The 19,548-nt window shown below is 43.6% G+C and overlaps 1 protein-coding gene across 2 annotated transcripts in view; it reads right to left on the bottom strand.

Annotated features, from left to right (window-relative positions):
- STAG2 (STAG2 cohesin complex component) overlaps positions 1-19,548 on the bottom strand; it is a 214,849-nt gene that overhangs the window by 6,032 nt on the left and 189,269 nt on the right. For both annotated transcript variants that reach the window (XM_075007426.1, XM_075007427.1), the window contains 4 exons: positions 15,085-15,290; positions 14,396-14,585; positions 14,196-14,309; positions 2,947-3,073 (listed from right to left, as the gene is read on the bottom strand). In XM_075007426.1, the coding sequence (XP_074863527.1) occupies positions 2,947-3,073; positions 14,196-14,309; positions 14,396-14,585; positions 15,085-15,290 (637 nt within the window). The remainder of the gene's footprint in view (positions 1-2,946; positions 3,074-14,195; positions 14,310-14,395; positions 14,586-15,084; positions 15,291-19,548) is intronic.

The raw sequence follows: 19,548 nt of genomic DNA, 5'->3' as shown, positions 1-19,548 counted from the left end.
TGTAAATCAAAAGCAGGTGAGATCTCTGGTTAAGGGAAAAACTAGAAAGCACTACAGGTACAAACTTTGGGTATAGTCACAAGGAAATGTAGCCCTTGTGAAAACCTGTGTAAAGTAGGTCTGCTGCAAGCCCCTCCCCCCATTTCCCTACCCTCCTATCATAGATAGCTGAAAGCTGCCTTCTTGGTTGCATAGAAAAGTGGAGGAGGCAACAGAAGGCCCAGGATTCAAGCAGCAGTCTAATAAGAGCAGAAAGGACAAGGTTCAGATAGGTAGGGTCCTGTTTTGAAACTGGAGGGAAGGTCCCTATGATGCCCCTCAGACTCTGCAGTAGCGGGATGGACAAAGACCAAGCAATCTGAATAGTAAAGAAAGATATCCCATTATAAGGAGAACTCGATCCTTACAGAATTTCCTTCACTCCACAGTGGAATGTTTTCCAATCACATTGCTCCCCTTTATCCTCTCTAGAGCCTGAGGGTCTTCACAAAATACTTCTAGTGGTGGTGACTTCCCAGGCAAGGCAGACCAGTATTTTCCTATCTCAATGAATGGCTGCTTATAGTCATGCCAGGAAGTGTAAAGCAACCATCGTCGCACTTCAAATCACTCCTTAAAATTCTGAATAAATATAGATAAGTCCCTATTAATACCCACATAGACCACACAATTAATTGGGGGCAGACATGAGGTCAGTCATGGTGAGTACCTATTTACTTCAGGACAGATTCTCTGCCAGGAGGAATCTCATCAGTTGGCTCATCTTCGCCCTCAAATTACAGTCTGATCCTGTATATTTCTGTTTATGCCCTAGGGCAACATGAACCTGTCTCATCCATACACTTTTGAGCCTTTCAAATCTTATTATGCTCCAAACAGTGTTCCCTTGGACAAGAAAGTTTCTTTTCTGCAGGACATGCTAACATTTATGTATTTGGTGGGAAAACAGAGAATAATCGCCTATATGTGAGTTACTTTGTTCCCACAAGATCTACAAATATACTAGTAACTCATGCTTCCCCACTGGGACAGGGAATACAACTTGACAACCAGACAGCCCAGGTTTCCAGATCTTCTCACAAATATAGGCTATGAATCAACCTATGTTTGCTGAGGCAGTTCACAAAGCACGCAAGACATTTCTGTCCACTGTTTGGATCTCATACATGTAAAATCTTGTTTAATTAGTTGACTGATTAAACTGGAGGAAGGAAAGGGGAGGGGAGCACTGGACTGTAGCCTCTACCCATTGCATTCTGGAGTTGATCCATCTGGAGCAGCCACTGTCTTCAGTGGCCCAGTCTGGGGGGAGTACTACAGGCAAGGGCACTCCAGCCTGTCTGTAGCAGTTTGTGTCCACGTCAGCCCTGGGTGCACCACAAGCAGAGACGCTCCAGTTGGGCCAGAGCAGTCTCAGCTCCTTGTGTGCTAGCGGTTAGAGTATTCCAGCCAGACTGGAAAAGTCCCTGTCTGTGGCCTGTCCAGCCACACCGCTCCCCAGAAGGGCAATTGCAGATGAGGGGGGCTGCTCTGGCCGGGCTGGAGAACCCCTGCATGTAGCGTGGGCTGGGCTGCTGTGGATGGGGGCTACTCTGGCCAGGTGGGTGATACTGCCTTTTCTGGAGAGGACAAAGAAAGCACTGCTGGTAGATCTGGGGCTAGTAGATGTTCCTCCTCCATCAACTGGAAGTGCAAAAGAAAAGATCAAAGGTGGCCTCTTTTTGAAGGACTTAAGAAATTTGTCCCTCTTCTTGAAGGGGTTTTGCCCTTGACTCAGAAGCATGAAGAAGATTTTATGATTGCTGAAGGAGTCCAATCCTTTGGGAGCGAACACAAAGAGTGGAGGAGGGTTAGGGTGCTGCCTGAGGCTCTAGATGGGTTGGTGATGGTGGGGTGAGGGGAGAGAAGGGTCTTGTGGAGATCGCTATGAGGCAGTAGTGTTCAAACTTCAGGTCACAAAGAAGTACTGGGTTACAAAATATATAAAGAACAGGGTTGACTTACTCAGGATCCAGGGACTCTGGCCTCCAGCTTAAGCTGTATCATGACTGCCACTTTGAAAACCACTACTGCCTCAACCCAGAGCCCATTCCCACACCCTGAACCATCATTTCCAAGCCTCACCCTCTGCCCACAACCCTCACTTCCAGCTCTGTTGAGTCAGGGCTATCAATTTCCTTCAAATGGCCTCCAGAAGAAAGCTTGAAAAACACTAGTATAAAATACCTCCAGAGCCTCAACTCATGAAATTGTCCGGCAAATGGAAGGAAACCACAGAAGATGTTACATTTTCAAGTACTGTGTTGTACTGCAAGGCAACACTGCTAGTCTTGTGCAGGTTACTCACTGGGATAACCAGGGGTCACTCCACTCAAGGCTTGAAGCCTGGAACTCTGGACATAATGGGTTCCTGAAATGGTGAGGGAACTGCAGGAATGAATGGAGAAATGAACCATCTTATGCTCAACTCAATATCCAAAAGTTTAACTGCTATTCATGTATACAGGAAAGATGAGGTAGAATGATAAAGAGGAGAATCAGACACTGGAAAATTCTGATTTATAGAAAAGGAGTGGTAGAACAGGAACTAGAGAGACAGTCAGACTATTTCATCCTTAATGCCCTCAGCTGACAGCATGAGGTGCAAGGCAGATCAAGAGACACCACTACTGAGGAGTGCCTGGTCCACAGAATACAGCAACATGAAGAGGAACTTTGAATAGTAAGAAAGAACCTTTGCTCTCAATATCTACGCAGTTACAAAAAACCCTCAAAACCTGCCAACACTTGTAAAACCATCTTTTGAGTATGTGTTTTAAAACATGTGCACTAATTGTTCTGAGAGTCACAGAAAAAGTGAATTTTATGTAAGAAGAATCACTAGCTTTAATTAAGAGTGAAATAATACCAGGTTTAAATTAAAAAAAAAAAAGTAAATTTTCTTACCAAATCTATATCCATGGTGTCAAAATCCATGCCTTCATTTAGGTCTTCAATTCGCCCTTCTGATGACATCATCACATCTTCAACAATTGGCTCCTCATCATCTTCCATCAGACTTGTACCACGCCGACTGAATAAATTAGAAGAAAGGGTGGAGGGAGTGGGGGGAAGTATTCAGTACTGGATTCTGAGCTACTAAAAATAAAAATCTTTTTAGTAAACCCTGGCATTTGCTATAGAATTGAATATGAATTACAACTGTAATGAAAAGTGATGAACTAAAGGAAGGAAGTGTGAGTTTGGTTACCTGTCACTGAATGTGAATTACATAAAACCAGGCCCAGCCAATGAAAAAGATCAGTTTTGTATTTCACATGAAAAGGGGACTGGGAACAACAAGATTTGCTGTGTGACATTGTCATTACGTGGACATAACAGATCTCAGAAAGTATCAGACTCGTTGCCAGTTTAGATGACTAAAAGCAATGACTGTTGTTACCCTTTTCACATTTTGAGGTGCTTAAGTTGTCTGCATGGAAAAGTCATCTCATCCAAAGATAAGTCTGCTTGAGATCCTCCTTCAGTAAGGATCAGAGACTCAGTTCTCAGTTCTATTGATGTCTTAAGCTGCACACGGTATGAAGAGAGCCCCTTTGGGACAGATGAAGAATCTGCATACATGCCCACCTTGGACAACTTTCCATTAAAGGACATTGTTTACAATCAGTTACGTTGTCGACCATCTTTTTGATACCAAATGGCACCACTAATAGCAACTCTCATTATACTAAGACACTGAAACTTAAAGGGAAATAAAATTGTGGAAAAGGACATCTACAAAACACTAAGATTGAGTGAAGAACAGCTTACAGAAAGTAACTGCAGGAGGAGGTTACTAATCCTGTGCAATGAACAGATTCCTTAAAATATCCTTATGTAGGTGCAGAAGTGCCCCCTGTAACTGGAATTGGAGAACTTCATTACCAGTGCCCACTGGACCACAGATGTGCATCTCCTTGTCTTACCTTATCCATGGCAGGTACACAGATTGCTTTGTAATCCAATACGTACCAGTTCCTTGTCAACCAGAACTTATCTTTCAGTTCTGAAGCAGGGGGAGGAGGGCAGGTATTGGAGCACCCACAGGAATACATCTCAAAGAATGTCAGTTACTGCACAGGGTGAGTAACCCTATCTTCTTCTTCTTCAAATAATGTCCCTATGGGTACTCCACTGTAAGTGACTATAAAGCCCCAGTTGGAAGGCTGAGACTTTGGAGCAGAATTTATTGCACATGGCAGGACAGTGTGCCCAAGCAGATCATCAGATGAATAATTGCATAATGATGGCTAAAAGTGCCCATAGATGACCATCAAGCCACTTTGCAAATGCCAGGAATCTCGACACTTAAGAACAGCAATCAAGGTGGAGCAAGAGTGGGTGAAATGTGCTCTAATCCCAGAAGGGTGTCATCAGTTGTGTAATTGGTAGGATAGCCTACATGCACAGTGAGAGCCACTTGGAAAAGCATTGCTGAGAAAGTTTTCCTTTCAGTCTTTCAGCTGTTGATAGGAATATGCTTATTCTGAAAGGCTTAGCTCTGGTCAAACCAAATCAAAGGCTAAAGCTCACCTGACATCCAAGGAATGTAATGCCACTCCCTGCTGGCTGCTTTGTGGTTTTGGAAAGAGGCGGAGAAGGTGGATGGGTTGATTTAGGTGAAAAAAGGACAGGAAAATTCGGGATGTTGTCGTAACATAACCATTGTGATTAGAGGGTACAGTCATGCAAATAAGCTAAGTATATCAAGTATATGTCTGAGCTATCGGGATAGCTTGGGCTCGAGGATAATGATCTTTTGGAGCATTCTGAACAGTAGGAGAAACACAGAAAAGGCACAGAGCAGTGGCACATCCCATGTGAGAAAGAATGAGTCTCCCAGGGATTCATGGTCTATGCCTTCTCTCAAGCAAAACTGAAACAAGATCTATAGCAAGGAATCCCCAGTGGCTGAAGATATGATGTAGGGTCCATATGTATTTCAGCTCTCACTCATGGTTTTGGGAGAATCTCCTGCTCAATAAATCCATTGTGGTACTCTGGTGGCCAGGAAGGTATGTGACTGATATGCTGGGGTCGTGTTCCATAATTTCTATGCTTCCAAGCATAGGAAGTGGGACTTTGCTGTTCTTTGACTGTTGATGTAAAACATTAAGGTAAATTTATTCATCATAACTCTTGCAGTGCAATGTCTCATTGATGATGGAAAATGTTGGCAAGTATTACAGGCTACTTGCTGCCCCAGGAGATTCAATTGCAAGGTAGAGTCAATAAAGGACTATCTACCTTGCACTGTATGCTGCTGAAAGAGTGCTTCCTAAATGACAAAGAGGCACCAGTTGTTAATGTCATGGACTGTGCTTCGTGATGGAAGGGAAACCCAACAAACATTTCTGGGTTGTGTCCATTGGAATGGCAACTATTTGCATTGATGTGCATGGACAGCAGCTTGTGAAGGCTGTGTCTGTGAGGTATTGACACTATACATACCCAGGCCTAAAAACAGGGCATGTATAATCTTGAATACTTTATTATGAAAAGTATCAGAGAAGTAGCCGTGTTAGTCTGTACCCTTAAAATCAACAACTCCTCCTGTGGCACCTTATAGATTATATCTGTTAATCTATCTGGTGCCACAGGACGTCTTATTGTTTATTATGAAAAATGGCTGTTGTCATGTGGCCAAGTAGATGGAGACATGTCTTGGCAGCGATCTGGGGTGAAGTTCTTACTGTGGTTATGAGATTGACTACTGTTGAAAATCTGTGAGGCAAGAGAGAAGCTATGTCTTACACATCATCCAGCTGTGCCTCTACAAATTCCATACAGATTCAAATTCCAAATTCCACTGTACCAGTATCAATGTAGGTGTCTCCATGCTAATACAAAAGCCAAGGATTAAAAAGTGGCCCAGTGTCAATTATATGGTGTGAAAGGGGTCAGATTTGGATGAGGCCTTGAGGAGACATACCTAATAGAGAAATATAAATTATGTCCTATTTATGTAGATAAGCAGCCACTGCTGCCAAGACTTTGATGAACATGGGGTGGAGATGAACATGGGTTGTAGAAATTCTGAAGGGCAGAACTTTGTATCAATATCGATCAATATTTACGATGAATTGAAGTAACTGTGTGTGGACAAGGTGTACTCTTCTATGAAAATACCCATTTTGGAGAGTGAGGGCCAAGAACCAATCCCCCTATTCCAGTGCTGGAATAGCAGTGGACAGAGCAAGTCTTGAAACACTGAAGTTTGATAAATTGTTGAGATTTTTCAAGTATAGAATCCATCTCCATCTGCTAAATTTCTTGTGAATCAGAAAATAAAGGGAATAAAAATATTTCCCTCTACACTAGGATGGGACACATGCTATAGCTCCCACTTGCAGAAGGTAAGTAATTGGCCATCCTGATAGACAGAAAGGAGCTACACGGTTGCCAACTGCTGTGATGTTGAACATGGTTGTGATTTGAACAGAGGAGGCTTCCTGGGGCCTCAACCACACCATCAAAATTATTGTTTGACTGAAGGCATGTGAGAGATAGCCCTTGGGGGAATTGAATGTCTGCGCTTAGTCAGGGTCACTGTAGATCAATGATGAGGTCCATTGTGATGGTGGTTGGGATTGAAGGGAAAAAGTTATTTCGCTGTCTCTTCAGAACTGACCTGGAAGGACTGAGAGCAGAGAGTTGCTTGAGAGTCCTTTAGGGATTTAGTATCAGAGAGGTAGCCAAGTTAGTCTGTATCTTCAAAAACAACAAGAAATCCTGTGACACCTTATAGATGCATGAGACATCTGATGAAGTGGGTCTTTGCCCACGAAAGCTTATGCTCCAAAATATCTGTTAGTCTACAAGGTGCCACAGGACTTCTTGTTGTTCTTTAGGGATTAGGGACTCATCCATGTGCTCCATGAATAATCTGAAAACCTCAAAGGGTAGACCCTCAACTGTGTTTTGCACCAGCTTAGGGTGGCCAGAGAGGTGTAGCCAAGACACCTGTCTCATGGCTACGGCACTCACAGCGAAACATGAAGCAAGTAGTACGCATGGAATCCAAGGTGACTTGTAAAACTGTAAAAGGCTAATAGGCTTAATTTGATATGAGTGCCTGCTGCTGTTCCTTCCTGTCATCAAGAATGTCTTGGCAGACTTCTTGAACAGTAGAACCTCAAAGTTGCAAACCCCAGAGTTACAAACTGACTGGTCAATCATACCTAATTTGGAACTGGAAGTACATAATCAGGCAGCAACAGGAGACCAAAAAAAGGAGCGCACACAGTATAGTACTGTTAAAAGCAAACTAAAAATACAGGGCAAGTTTAAAAAAAAGATTTGACACTGTAAGGGAACCATTTCTGTGCTTGTTCATTTATATTGGTTAAAAAGTAGTATTTTTCTTCTCCATAGTAAATTTTCACAACTGCATTAAGTTACTGTTCAGTTATTAGATGCAGAAGGAACAATCCTTACTATTTTGTTCAGTGGTATGAATATTTCACAGTTACAAACCATCTCCATCCCAGCGGGCTTCCAAGCATACGTTCTGAGGTTCTACTGTATCTTATGAATAAATAAATAACATAAGCATAATTTGGCATAGAGAGCCTCACAGGTAGAGATATGGAAAGATATGTGCATATGTCCTGGATTGGTACCTACATGAAAAATGCTGCTGACGAAGCCTGACCTCTTGTGGAATGAGTGGCCATGGGTAAAGGGGGAATGTTTTCCTGTTTATAGCAAGCTGCAATCTTATCCAGGTTATCTTTAGGTTGATATTGGGAGCCCTCTCATGCTTTCTACTACTGCAACAAAGTTGTGTGGATTTACAGAAGGGCTTAATCCTCAGTGTGAAAGGTGAGAACCTGGTTAACATCCAATATAGGAAGCCATCATTCCTCTGAGCTTCTGTGAGGTTTTGGGAAGACAACTTACGGAAAAATGATCTGGCTGTTATGGAATTGTGACACTGTCACAGGAAGACTGGATGGGGCAGAGGTGGACCTTTTCCTTGAAGAACACACTGTAAGGAGATTCTGATGTAAAGGCCCCGATCTCAGACACACTTCTGTATAAGGTAATCACCACCAGGAAAGTGACATTCCAGGAGATAAATAGTAGTGAGCATGATACTAATGCCTCAAAAAAGGCGGCATGTAAGCCTTGATGGAACAAGGTTTAATCCCTGGGTGTGGAAGCGGGTGAGGGGGCAGACTCTGATCTGCCATTCACTGGGCTGCTGGGGGTTGGAAGGCTGGAAAGGTTTCCAGTTAAACCTTAACAGATGAGAGCCAGGATAGAGAGAAGAAAAGACTGAAATGGAAAAGGATCCAATTCAGAGGCCCCAGCAAGTGAAACATTTCCATTTGGCCAAGTACAGAGTCACAGTGTAAGGGTTTCTACTGTTTAGCAAGATGGCCTGTTCTTCAGAGTCATTAGGTGCAGAGATGTGAAGTTTGGGTAAAGTAGAAAGGAATGGTCTTGTGAAATTAAGTCTGGGAAGAGTGGGAGCAAGACTGGCTGCCACTAAGAGGCCATAAACATGCTGAACCAATACCCTCATGGCTACACTAGTACTTTTAAGATAAACTTGTCTTGGCCTTTCTAATTATGTCCCTACATAATTGTGTTTGTTGTTTTTATCTGCCCTTTTTCATTTGATCTTCCACTTTTTAAGACTCTTGATTTTCAGACCATTCAAAATCTCCTCATTAAGCCAGGGTGGTCTCTTGCCATACCTCCTATCTTTCCTACGGTGTGGTATAGTTTGTTCTTGTGCCTTTAATAAAAGACAGTTACCTGTTTAATAGCTGGTGTCCTTAGAGATGTGTTACTCATGTCTGTTCCACAGTAGGTGTGCATGCTCACCACCTACACCAGTGTTGTATGTTTTTCCCTAGCAGTACCCGTAGGGAGTACCTCCAGTGACCATGGAGTGATGCCTACATGGTGCAGTAAAAGGGGTGCTGTGTGCTCCCCCGCAACTCGTTTTCTTCTTGCCCAAAACTCCGACAGTGGAGAAAGAGAACAAAATGTCAAACAGACATGGGAATATATCTCAAGAACAATAATTAAGGAATAGATAACTCTTTTTTTTCCCTCCTTGTTCAAGTGATTGCCTACGTGCATTTCCCAGTAGGCGACTCCCAAGCAATATCCACCCGGAACGGGGAAAGAGTTCAGGAACAAGTAGGTTGGCAGCAGAGTTCTGCTAAATCTAACCTCATCCTTAGTCAGGGTAATGATGGTGTAGTATGCAGTGAATGTGCGCCCCAATGACCATGTAGCTGCCTGATACGTATTTGGTTCAGGACATAAGCCAGAAACATCACTGAAGAGGCTTATACCCTGGCTGAATGAGCTCTCACAATCAGTGGTAGGGGGACAGGACACCAAGTGGGGATGCACAAGGTGATCCACATCTGAGTGGAGACAGGCTGGCCCCTCATCCACTCTGCCTTCACCCACAGTTGGGCAGATTTCCAGAACGACTCAGTCTGATCTAGATAAAAGGCCAGGGGCCTCCTCATGTACAATACATGAAGGCTTTGTTTCTCACCACGTGTTGAGGCCTGGGACAAAAGGTAGGAAGATATCCTGGAATATGTTGAAAGCGGACACCACCTTGGGGACAAAAGATAAATGTGGCCAGAGCTGACCGTTGGCCTTATGGGAAACAGCGTAAGAATGTTTTGAAGTCAAGGTACGAAACCCAGAGACCTGACTTGCCAATGTCACAGCCGTCAGGAAAGGTCACTTTCTAGGACAGCAGGGACCAGCAGCACTTGGCCAGGCCCATGGGGCTTCGCCTCAAGCCTCTTGCCAGGCCTAAATTCAGGTCCCCACTGCAAGTCTGACCTGAGGAGAAGATCCACTCCAGGCCCCTGAAAAATCTGCACGCCATGGGAGAAGACTGTGTGACCTTAGACTTTAGCATCATGCTCACTGCTACTTATGAACAGCAGAAATGACTGACAGATACACTTTGAGGAGGAAATGTGTTAGACTGTGGTTCTTCAGATGGAGCAAATAATCCAGTCGACTGAATTGGAGCATCAGATGGGGAGATGCCGGGATCAGCTATCCAATGACAGAACGTGGTCTATTTTGTCTGGGAGACTTGCTGGATTGAAGATGCCCTACTATCCAGGAGGACCTGGTGTATACCCTCCAAACAAGCCTGCTCCTTGGAGTTTGACCATGAAGCAATCCATACCACAAAGTAGAGGTATGTGAGGTTGAGGTGTAGGAGGCAACCATCATCCTGGGATAGGATGTCCAGGAAGTCCCACAGTGGCCATTCAGGGAGAGCTTCCAGGCTTGACAGTCTCCTGAACCAATGCTATCAGGCCATGAAGGGGCAATCATGATGACTCAGGCCTTGTTTCACTTCATCTTCTGCAAGAACTTGTTGGATAAATGGGATCAGGGAAAATGTGTACACCTCTCCCATCCGTGACTAGAGGAAGATGTCAGATAGGGAGACCATGCCCTGGCCCCATTTGAAACAGAACTGAGAACACCTGCAGTTCTGCCTGGTTGCAAACAGAGCTACTCTAGGAGTACCCAACTCCTAGAAGATCATATGAGTCTCCTCTGGACGCAGTGTCCACTCATGGCGAGAAGTTTTGGCTCAAATAGTCTGCAAGAGAGTTCTGGGCACTCAAGAGGCGGTAGCCTCTAGGTCGATTTCATGACTGATGCAAATGTCCCATTTGAGTGCCACCAGGCAAAGGACTGCTGAATGGGGTCTCTCCCCCTGACTGTTGATGTAGAATGTCAAGGTGGGGACACCATGCCCGTCAGACAACAATGGGAGGCTATGCATGTCAGACAGGCTGCCCTGAAATCCCTGTTTACATGCAGCCCTCTCTCTTCTGGGCCTTGGGTCCTGATATCATTGAGCTGGGCTTTCCAGCCAAGGTCTGATGTATCCAACATCAACTCAACAGTGAGTGGTATGACGACTTTGAAATGGGAGCCCTGGAAAGGTGCTCAATGGATCGACCCATCACTAAAAAAGAGCTAAGTACAGCCTTGGGAAGGGAAAGAATCTTGTCCAAGGTCTCTGCACTGGGAAACGACTTAGACCAGACAGATCTGCACAGGATACAGGCACAGCCTGGCCTTGTGCACGATGTAGGTTCACGCTGCTGCGTGCCCTGAGTGATGAAGGTACACACTGGCTGTCGTCACAGGGAGCCTGCCAATGAGGGCTCTTAGGGCTCTGAACTGTTCCATGAGGAGGCAAGGGGAACTGCGCTCATGAGTTCTATCCTCTGCACCATTATGAACATGGATTTCCTTATTGTTTACCAATGGGCCTAGTACAGGGCAAATGGACAGCAAGAACACCACATGATCCTGCATATGAAACCTTGACTGGCCAGTCATTGAGGTAGGGGAATATCTGGGTTCGTTAATGTCCAAGGTAAGCTGCTCCCCCCAACACACATTTTGTAAAAATCATGGATGCTGTTGACAGGCCAAATGGGAGGAACGCAAACTGACAGTAGTCTTGCCTTGCCATGAAGTGGAGGACGTGCCTGTGGCCCTGGAAGATAGAAATATGGAAGTACATGTTGTGAAGATTGATGATGGTATACTACTCTCCAGGAAGGGTATGATCAAAACCACAGAGATCATATGGAACTTTAATGATGGTTTAGCGCTTGTAGGTCGAGAATGAATCTCAGGCCTTGGAGATAAGGAAACAACAGGAATAAAAGCCACTGTTTTTGTGATCCACTGGGACCATTTCTACCACATCTAGCTGTAGGAACTGCTGCATCTTCTGTTCTAGAAGCTACTTGTGAGATGGGTCCCTGAAGAGAAATGGGGAGGTGAAGGGGGCCCAACGAATACCACTAAGTGAAAGATCTCCAGCAACAGTACAAATGGTGTGCCCATACCTAGCATGGAATGGACATGAGTAAGCAGTTACAGAAGAAAAGATCTCCGCTTAGAAGGATGCAGCAAATGAAGGTTGGTGGACAACCTAGCACAGTGTGACAGTCACGTGAGGGAAGTGTCTGAACCATGGTCCAATGCTGGATGCAATGATCTCTCTATGAGGTGAACAAGTCACAGCCAAACGTCTTTTCCGGCAGTCACACTGTGGTATGGGTACACTTCTGTGGCATGTGTCCCTCACACAGGCAGCAGATATATTGTAGGTGACTTGTTGCTTACCAAGAACGCCTCCCAGCAGGAAAACACACCTCTTAAATCTAGGAGATCCAGGCATAAGGGTGAGGAAGAAAGCTTCCAAGTCGGGAAGGGCGGGAAGCCGGAAAACGAAACCCTAAGCTACAAATTAATGGGGAGGTAAGAGGAAGGAAAAATGATAAAGAAAAGAAGTAACTACTAAACTACACAAAACTAAACAGGTAAGACACTAACAGCTCATAGAAGGGTTGTGCTCCAGATTCCATCCCAGACCAAAGCCATTTGAAAAGGAGCTAGGGGGTGATGGACCACACTGTGCTACGTATACAAATGCACGGCGTGAACAGGGACATGTACATCTGTGGTCCAGTGGGCACTACTAATGAAAATCTCTAACCCCACGCACAGGGGGCACTGCTGCACCTACAGTGGAGCATCCAGAGGGACATCATTCAAAGAAGGAATCAATCTTGGTTCCACTAGATAGTCTGGGAGCTAGAAGGAACTGAAAGGTAGGTCAAAACAATGGGTGCTTTTATATGTTTGGGTCCAAATGTTCTGAGCTATGTAAGATCATGATCCCAAAGGTCAAAGCTTTCTAGCAAGTTCTGATAATGATAGAGATGTGAAAGTACTTCCAAAAAGCATGAAGCTCTACAGGCAATTCTTGAGCCTTCCCATACAAAGCCTCCTGCCCACATTCCCAATTTACTACAAATACTCCAAGAAAGCAGCACTAACACTGCAGAATGCATTATGATTCTGGCATTACACCCATCAATGAATATGGCATTACAACCGCCTATATGAATGTGGGATACTGTATTTTTCCCTCCCTACCTTAAAATTTGAGTTTAGTTTTTTTCCACTTTCTTAGTTTATTAAAAATGTTTTTATTTTACAAATTCATGGAATTGTTAAAAACACGAAATTCCCTGTAACTTGTCTTAAATCTTCTCTAATAAGAGCTGGCTCTTGTGTTTACTTGACCAGAGTAATAGCTGTTGTGACATTACACTCACTAACAACTAGATGATTGGAAGTGGGAACGCCTTACATTGGAGATACCATATTTATTAATTTATTATACATTAAATTCCACTGTGAGTTTTGACATTTGGAGCAAGTACACAATGTTTTACAGTTCTACTTTTTAAATCTGAGTAAGTCAGTTTGGATAAGAAGTTAATTTTTAAACAGTTACAAAAATTAAACATGATATCTGAATAAAGACCTTAGGAGCAAAGTATTTCTTCCAAACATAAAAAACTCTTACTCTAAAAACATATTTTTATTCAGAAAATTGGTATTACATTAGTGGTGCATTCTCAGTGCAATGCAATACAGCATACTAAAATTTGCCAAGGATAACAGTTATTTAGCAAAAACAAGGAGTCAATGACACCATAGAGACCAACAAAGTTACTAGTCCATAAGCCTTCATGAGATTCAACTTACTTCCTCAGATACTTGAAAGGAAAGAATGGCCAGGATACAGAGATGGATATCCCTGCCCTTCTTTCACTTCAAGCATCTGAAGAAGTGACTTGTACCTCATGAAAAATTATGCACTAATAAATATGTTAATCTTTAAAGGTGCCAGCTGACTCCTTGTCGTTTTTGCTGAAAACAGAGTAACCTGGCTTTCTCTTGGAAACCTAGTAAATTTAGCAGTATATTCAAATTAACATTTACATCAAACTTATGTCGTGCTAAAAGACATGCCATTACTTCAGAGTCAATGTGAAAAAAATAATAAGAAATGAAACAGTTTAAATAGCTAACACACATCAGCTAAGTCCATTTTATCATCTTAGCTTCATGTCAGTTTTACCATTGCTTATACCTCAAGGCACTACTAAGGAGCTAATTGCCAAGATATCAAAAGCAACTCAAAAATAGTAAAATTTGAAAGGTGTACCAGGGGACTATATAGATTCATATGGTCTATGAATGAAGCCACGCACAACAAAAAAAGGAAAAAAAGAAAATGGATCTCTGAACTTAGTCTTACTCACATGGCGTGCTGCAAGTTAGTCCTCAGTTTGACATAGTTCATCGCCGCCCTCTCCTGTTGTTGCCTAGCTGCTTCTTCTTGTTGTCTTTGAGCCAACATCCACGTTACTTGTGTGCTTGAAAAAAATTATTCTCCTTTAAATGTGAACTGATTTCATATTTTAACAGTAATACAATGCATATATTAGCTGTCTCTACCTACTTGTAATCAAGTGGAGCTTGATGGTGTTCAGGCTGCATTGGATATACACCCATATAACTTTCTTCAGGTCGCAACCTCTTGGGCTCCCTCATGATTGTGGAAGTGAGTTGTGGTGTCTGCATCATGACTGGTGTGTGCATTGTCTGCTCCCTGTTCAACCACATGCCGTCACTACTACTGCTTTCTTCAGCTGAAAGTGAAGAACAGCATCAATATATACTTTCAACAGCAATTTAAAATCAAATTATTCAACTATAACAAATATAGAACGACGTATCTTTCAAGTATATGCACAGTTGTCATTGAAATCAATAATAAATTTCTTAATTTGTAAAAATCTACAAAGTAAGATACACTCAAGAAGGCCTTGGCAAAACTAAGCATTGCATAAATTATTTTAAATGCCTTACCACTTAAAGTATATTGTTTTTTCTTTCACTTTTTCTGTGTGCCAATCTCTTATTCAGATCTTCTATTCAAGGTAGCATAGCAAGAAATATATATACACACACATTAAATTAGGTCGTAAAGGTACATTAAAAACAGAAATACTCTTATCTGACATATATAAAAACTTTATGTCAGATCTCCAGTTTTTGTAAATGAAGTTGGGTTCATTAACATCTGAAAAATGTTAGTAAATTTTGTTAAGGAGAAGAAGGAGGGAAAAACAAAACAAAAACACACACCTTCTGGTATTTTCCGCTTCCCTGTTGCTGGTTTTGTTTTCTTATTCCTTACTGTAGAACCTCGATTGCTGATTCCACTAATGACTGACATAGTATCATCATCACCTCCAGCTAGTAACGAGTTCCTATAAGACATGAGTGGGAGCCACACATCTTCTCTTCGTAGAGACATCTGAAATGTCATGAACTTCTCCAAATAAACATACCTTTAAAAGAAGTAATAAATGTAAGTGTGCATAGTATATTAAGACATTCTTATACATAAATATCTATAGGGTTAACCAAAACCTTGGATCAAAATGTCATCTTCAGTCCTGATTTCAAAGACTTTTATAATCTGATTAGGTCTATGCTAACAGCAGACTCAACTAGATGCCTAGACCTGTTCATCTACTTGAGCGTAGCAACTAAACAAATCCTTTCCTTTGCTATGATATTATTTAGCATCAGTCTAAAGTTACAGCATACCAAATATTCTATTTTGGAGATTATATAAACATTTAATATAAGAACAAATGAAGGCTATTTGTTACTTGGCATATTCATAATCATGGGTAATGTGCCGATTGTGATGAAAACTAACATTCTCTTAAGCAGCATCTGTTGGGGGGTGCATGTATGCTCTATCACCCCTCCCATCAGTGTCCACAAACTTTCTGAGGGGAAGGGGTTTCGTAAGTGGATGCTGGGCTATCTCATTTCTTTCTATTGCTGACTCTCAAAAACCAAGATAGGATTCTGAGAAACAGGAAAGCAGGGATCGAGTGTAAATATACAGAGTCACCTCAAGTTACAAGTAAGAAAACATCATTTATTCATAATCTGTAAAATGCAATCTTTGGTATTCCACTTTGCTCTGATGAAGGCTTACACGTGAATTACTTCCTCTTTTGCTGAGATTGCAAGGAAGAAGCTATTTGCTCGTGTTAGGTTTTTGAGTTGAAAGATACCATGAAGATGGAGAACAAAATTGTATCTGGTTATGAAAAGGAGTAGGTGGGTCTCCTGACAGTGGAAAACAAATCAAGCAAATGAGCAGTAGACAATCTTTTCCAAAAGCTCGCTGTCCTCAACACTGAAAAGAGCATCACTCTGAAAGGCGAGATTTCTACAGTAATGTTAAATGTGCCCATAGTCATCAACAGATCACGGTTCTCTTCTCATAGTTAACAGCAGATACTAAGACTCAGTCCAAAGAACCAAAAAGTATCAAAAGAGGACTTGAGAGCATGATTTGTCACATTATATCCCTCTCCCGAGATAGGATGGGCCAATGTTCTGTGACTGTGGTGACTCTTGCACAAAGGTAGCCATTTTCTCCTACAGAGGGAATTTATAGTGCAACATTCTCACTGTGTAATTTGAAACTCTTATTACTTAGAAATGAAAAAAAAAAATCTTTTCACTTCTTTGCCCGTAGGCTTGAACAAGATTGACCAGACCTAATTATATTACTCATTACTGCAGCGATCAAAGAACATGGCCAAGGAAAAATATGCAAACACAAAACTCCCTTCTCACCTATGATGAGTCTAGACTCTGACAAAGGGTCACATCCCCGTCTGATCTGACTTGTTTTTCCTCTTTTGATAAGTGCTGTTGATACCGGGCCATTTCCACCTTGCTGAACAGACCTTGTCAGCTCTGGCCCTCCCTCTCACTGCGACCCCACTCTTTAAATACCCCGCAAAACTCCCCCCCCCCCCCACTCATGCATCTGATGAAGCGGGTCTTTGCCCACGAAAGCTTATGCTCCAAAATATCTGTTAGTCTATAAGGTGTCACAAGACGACTTATTTCTTTTAACCAGTTACCAAACTAGGAGAGGACCTTCACCAGGAGCCTCCCAACAGTGGTGTTGAGAGCAGAAGTGTTATCGCTGCTACAAGATGCAAAGAACTCCACCTCTGATGTACAGTCTAAAGTTGATCACAGGGGTATGGTGCTCCCCCCCCCCCCCAGGGGAGGCAGTGCTGATGGGACTGAGCATCACTACAGTGGAATCAGCCTGCCCTGGTGCCAGTGGCACAGTCTGAATAGGAGCTGGCGCAGTGTGTGCCATCATTTGGATGATGCCCCTTGCAGCCTCAAAAGCGTCAGCCACTGAAGGGAGGTCTAGGTCCTCTTCTAGGACTTCGTGCCCTGGTGTGTCCAATTACGTCAGACTTGACAGCCCTACCGGTGCTGTACTGTCCTATACAGTGCCCCATCGAGGGACAAGCTGACAGATTTTAATTGCTAGCCTTCTTGGCTGGAGACGAGCCCTGCCAGGCATAGCCTTCCTATGCAATATCAGAGATTGAGGCTGCATTTACACTGCATAATAAATTCAAATTTATTAATACTGATTTTGTAATTATGGAATCTATAAGTTAGAATTTGACCATCCTCACCTCCCACGTACTCCTCACAAAGTCGACATATTGCTGCCACACACAAATGGCAAACATCGACTGTTGCAGTAGTGCATTGTGGGAACCAATCCCACAGTTCCCCTGTTCCCATAGCATTCTGGGTATGCTTGCTGGTCTCTGACATCTTCCCACATTGCTTTGTCCTCATTCCCCTTCTGCACTAAGCAAATGTCCACTCTTTCCGTTGGAAGGAAGGGAAAGTAGGACATCACAGAGATCTCAAAAAAGTCTGCAGAAATGTCTTTGTTCTGTTGCTGAATTCTCAACTGACCTTCCACTAAATGTCCCCGCTCCCGTGACTGCATCCAATCCTGGATACAGAGACCCCAAAAGCTTGAAAAAAGAGAAGATAGAAGTATTTCAAAAAAGAGAATTGCTGAGGGGAGAGTCTTGGGCCTTTTGGTGCACTATAAGGCTTCTATGCAATGGCTGTGTTCTTAACTGGTCCCCCCTCCCATGACTTCATCAGATCCCTGCAAATAACACAAGGAAAAGACTCTCAAAGTTAGAAGAAAGAGGATAGAGAAGTGTAGGAAAGAAGACTTTTGGCTTCCCTCTTCGGTACACAGAAATTGCAAATACAGAGATTCTTGTGGTGGGCTACTTGCCTGGGGTGTGGTGGGAGTTCATCGGGGGAAGCCTCCAAGTATCTCAACAGCCATAGAGACAGTTCCCCCCGCCCCCCGCAGCGGCAGCTAGCATCCGACATTGTTTTCTGCTGGAAAAGACTTACCCCAGCATCATAAAGCCACCAAAAATACTGTTGGGGGGCAGCTGCTAGAAGCTTGGGGAAAGGGGGCTGAGGGGGTGCTTCCCCTCCGTGGCAGCAAGCCCATGACTATTGTAGCCGCCAGGGGAGACTTACCTCTGGTGGCAGCAAGCATCACTAGTCCCCCTTGCTAAGGCGGGGGGACTGGTTCAGTGGGGAGCCAGTTGAAGTGGTCCCCCTCTCCCCCCGGGGAATATCTTAGCCGCTGGGGTAGACTTCTCCCCACCCCTCTGGTTGCTGCAAGCCCCAAGGGTCCCATGGTAAGGCCGTGGGGGATATTCAGAGGAGGGACAGTTGAAGAGGTCACCCCTACTATCTTAGCCACTTGGGAGACCTCCCCCCATGGCTGCAAGCCCCCCAGTTATCTGCTGACTTTCCCCAGTGCCTGCAAGCCCCCGAAATTCTCTCCCGTCCTTGGAGCCCTAAACAGACACAAGCTAAGACATGATGCTGCCTGGCAGCATGGTCACACCAAATGGCAGGCACATCCTTTTATTGGGTCAGGGACTACCCACGTGATGCGGCTGAGTGCCAGAAAGACCTCAACTGCATGGCACCTGTGGGGGAGGGAAAGAGGTTTGCACAGGAAATGTAAACCGCTGAGAAGTTTCTCAGAGTCTTATGCAAGAACGACCCCCACAACAGCCTTGTTGCCCCAACAGTGCAGTGGGCAGTGGCTGGTGCCAGGCAGTGCAGAAAAAAATAAGTGGAGAGACAAAAACATGAATGCTGTGCAGGGGCTATTTGTAATGGGTAGATGTGCTCACAGCACTAATTACAAAGACAGACATTTCTCAGGCTCTCATATAACCATGAGCCCACAGCCACAGGCTCGCTGCTCCCACTTTGACATTCACGGTCTTCCTGTTACCTGATTCCAGCGCACTTGGAGAGCAGGAGCCAGAGCAGAGCATGAGGGGCATTGTGGGTTACATACGGGACACCTCTGGAGGTTAATAAATTTGATTTTAAGGTGTGGCACTTCCACATTGGCCTTTAATTGAACTTTTGAATTGGAGCTTGATGCTATACCCATCAGGTAACAGCGATATTGTAAACTTGGTACTAGAGCTCCCAAAATTGAGCTAATGGTATTTAAAGTGAAGACAGTAACATGGTAATATTGAGCTAAGTGCCTTAAATTCAAATTTATCTCATAGTGTAGATGCAGCATGAGAGTGGCACCAGGGACAGCAGCTTGTCTTTTGGAATGGGGAGCTGTGTCGGTGCCTTTTCAGGCCTCCTTTGCAAGGCACCAATGTGTGCCACACTAAAGAGGAT

The sequence above is a fragment of the Carettochelys insculpta genome, chromosome 13 (genome assembly GCF_033958435.1).
Source record: "Carettochelys insculpta isolate YL-2023 chromosome 13, ASM3395843v1, whole genome shotgun sequence".
NCBI classification, from domain to species: domain Eukaryota; kingdom Metazoa; phylum Chordata; order Testudines; family Carettochelyidae; genus Carettochelys; species Carettochelys insculpta.
This window is presented reverse-complemented; position numbering and strand designations above follow the sequence as displayed.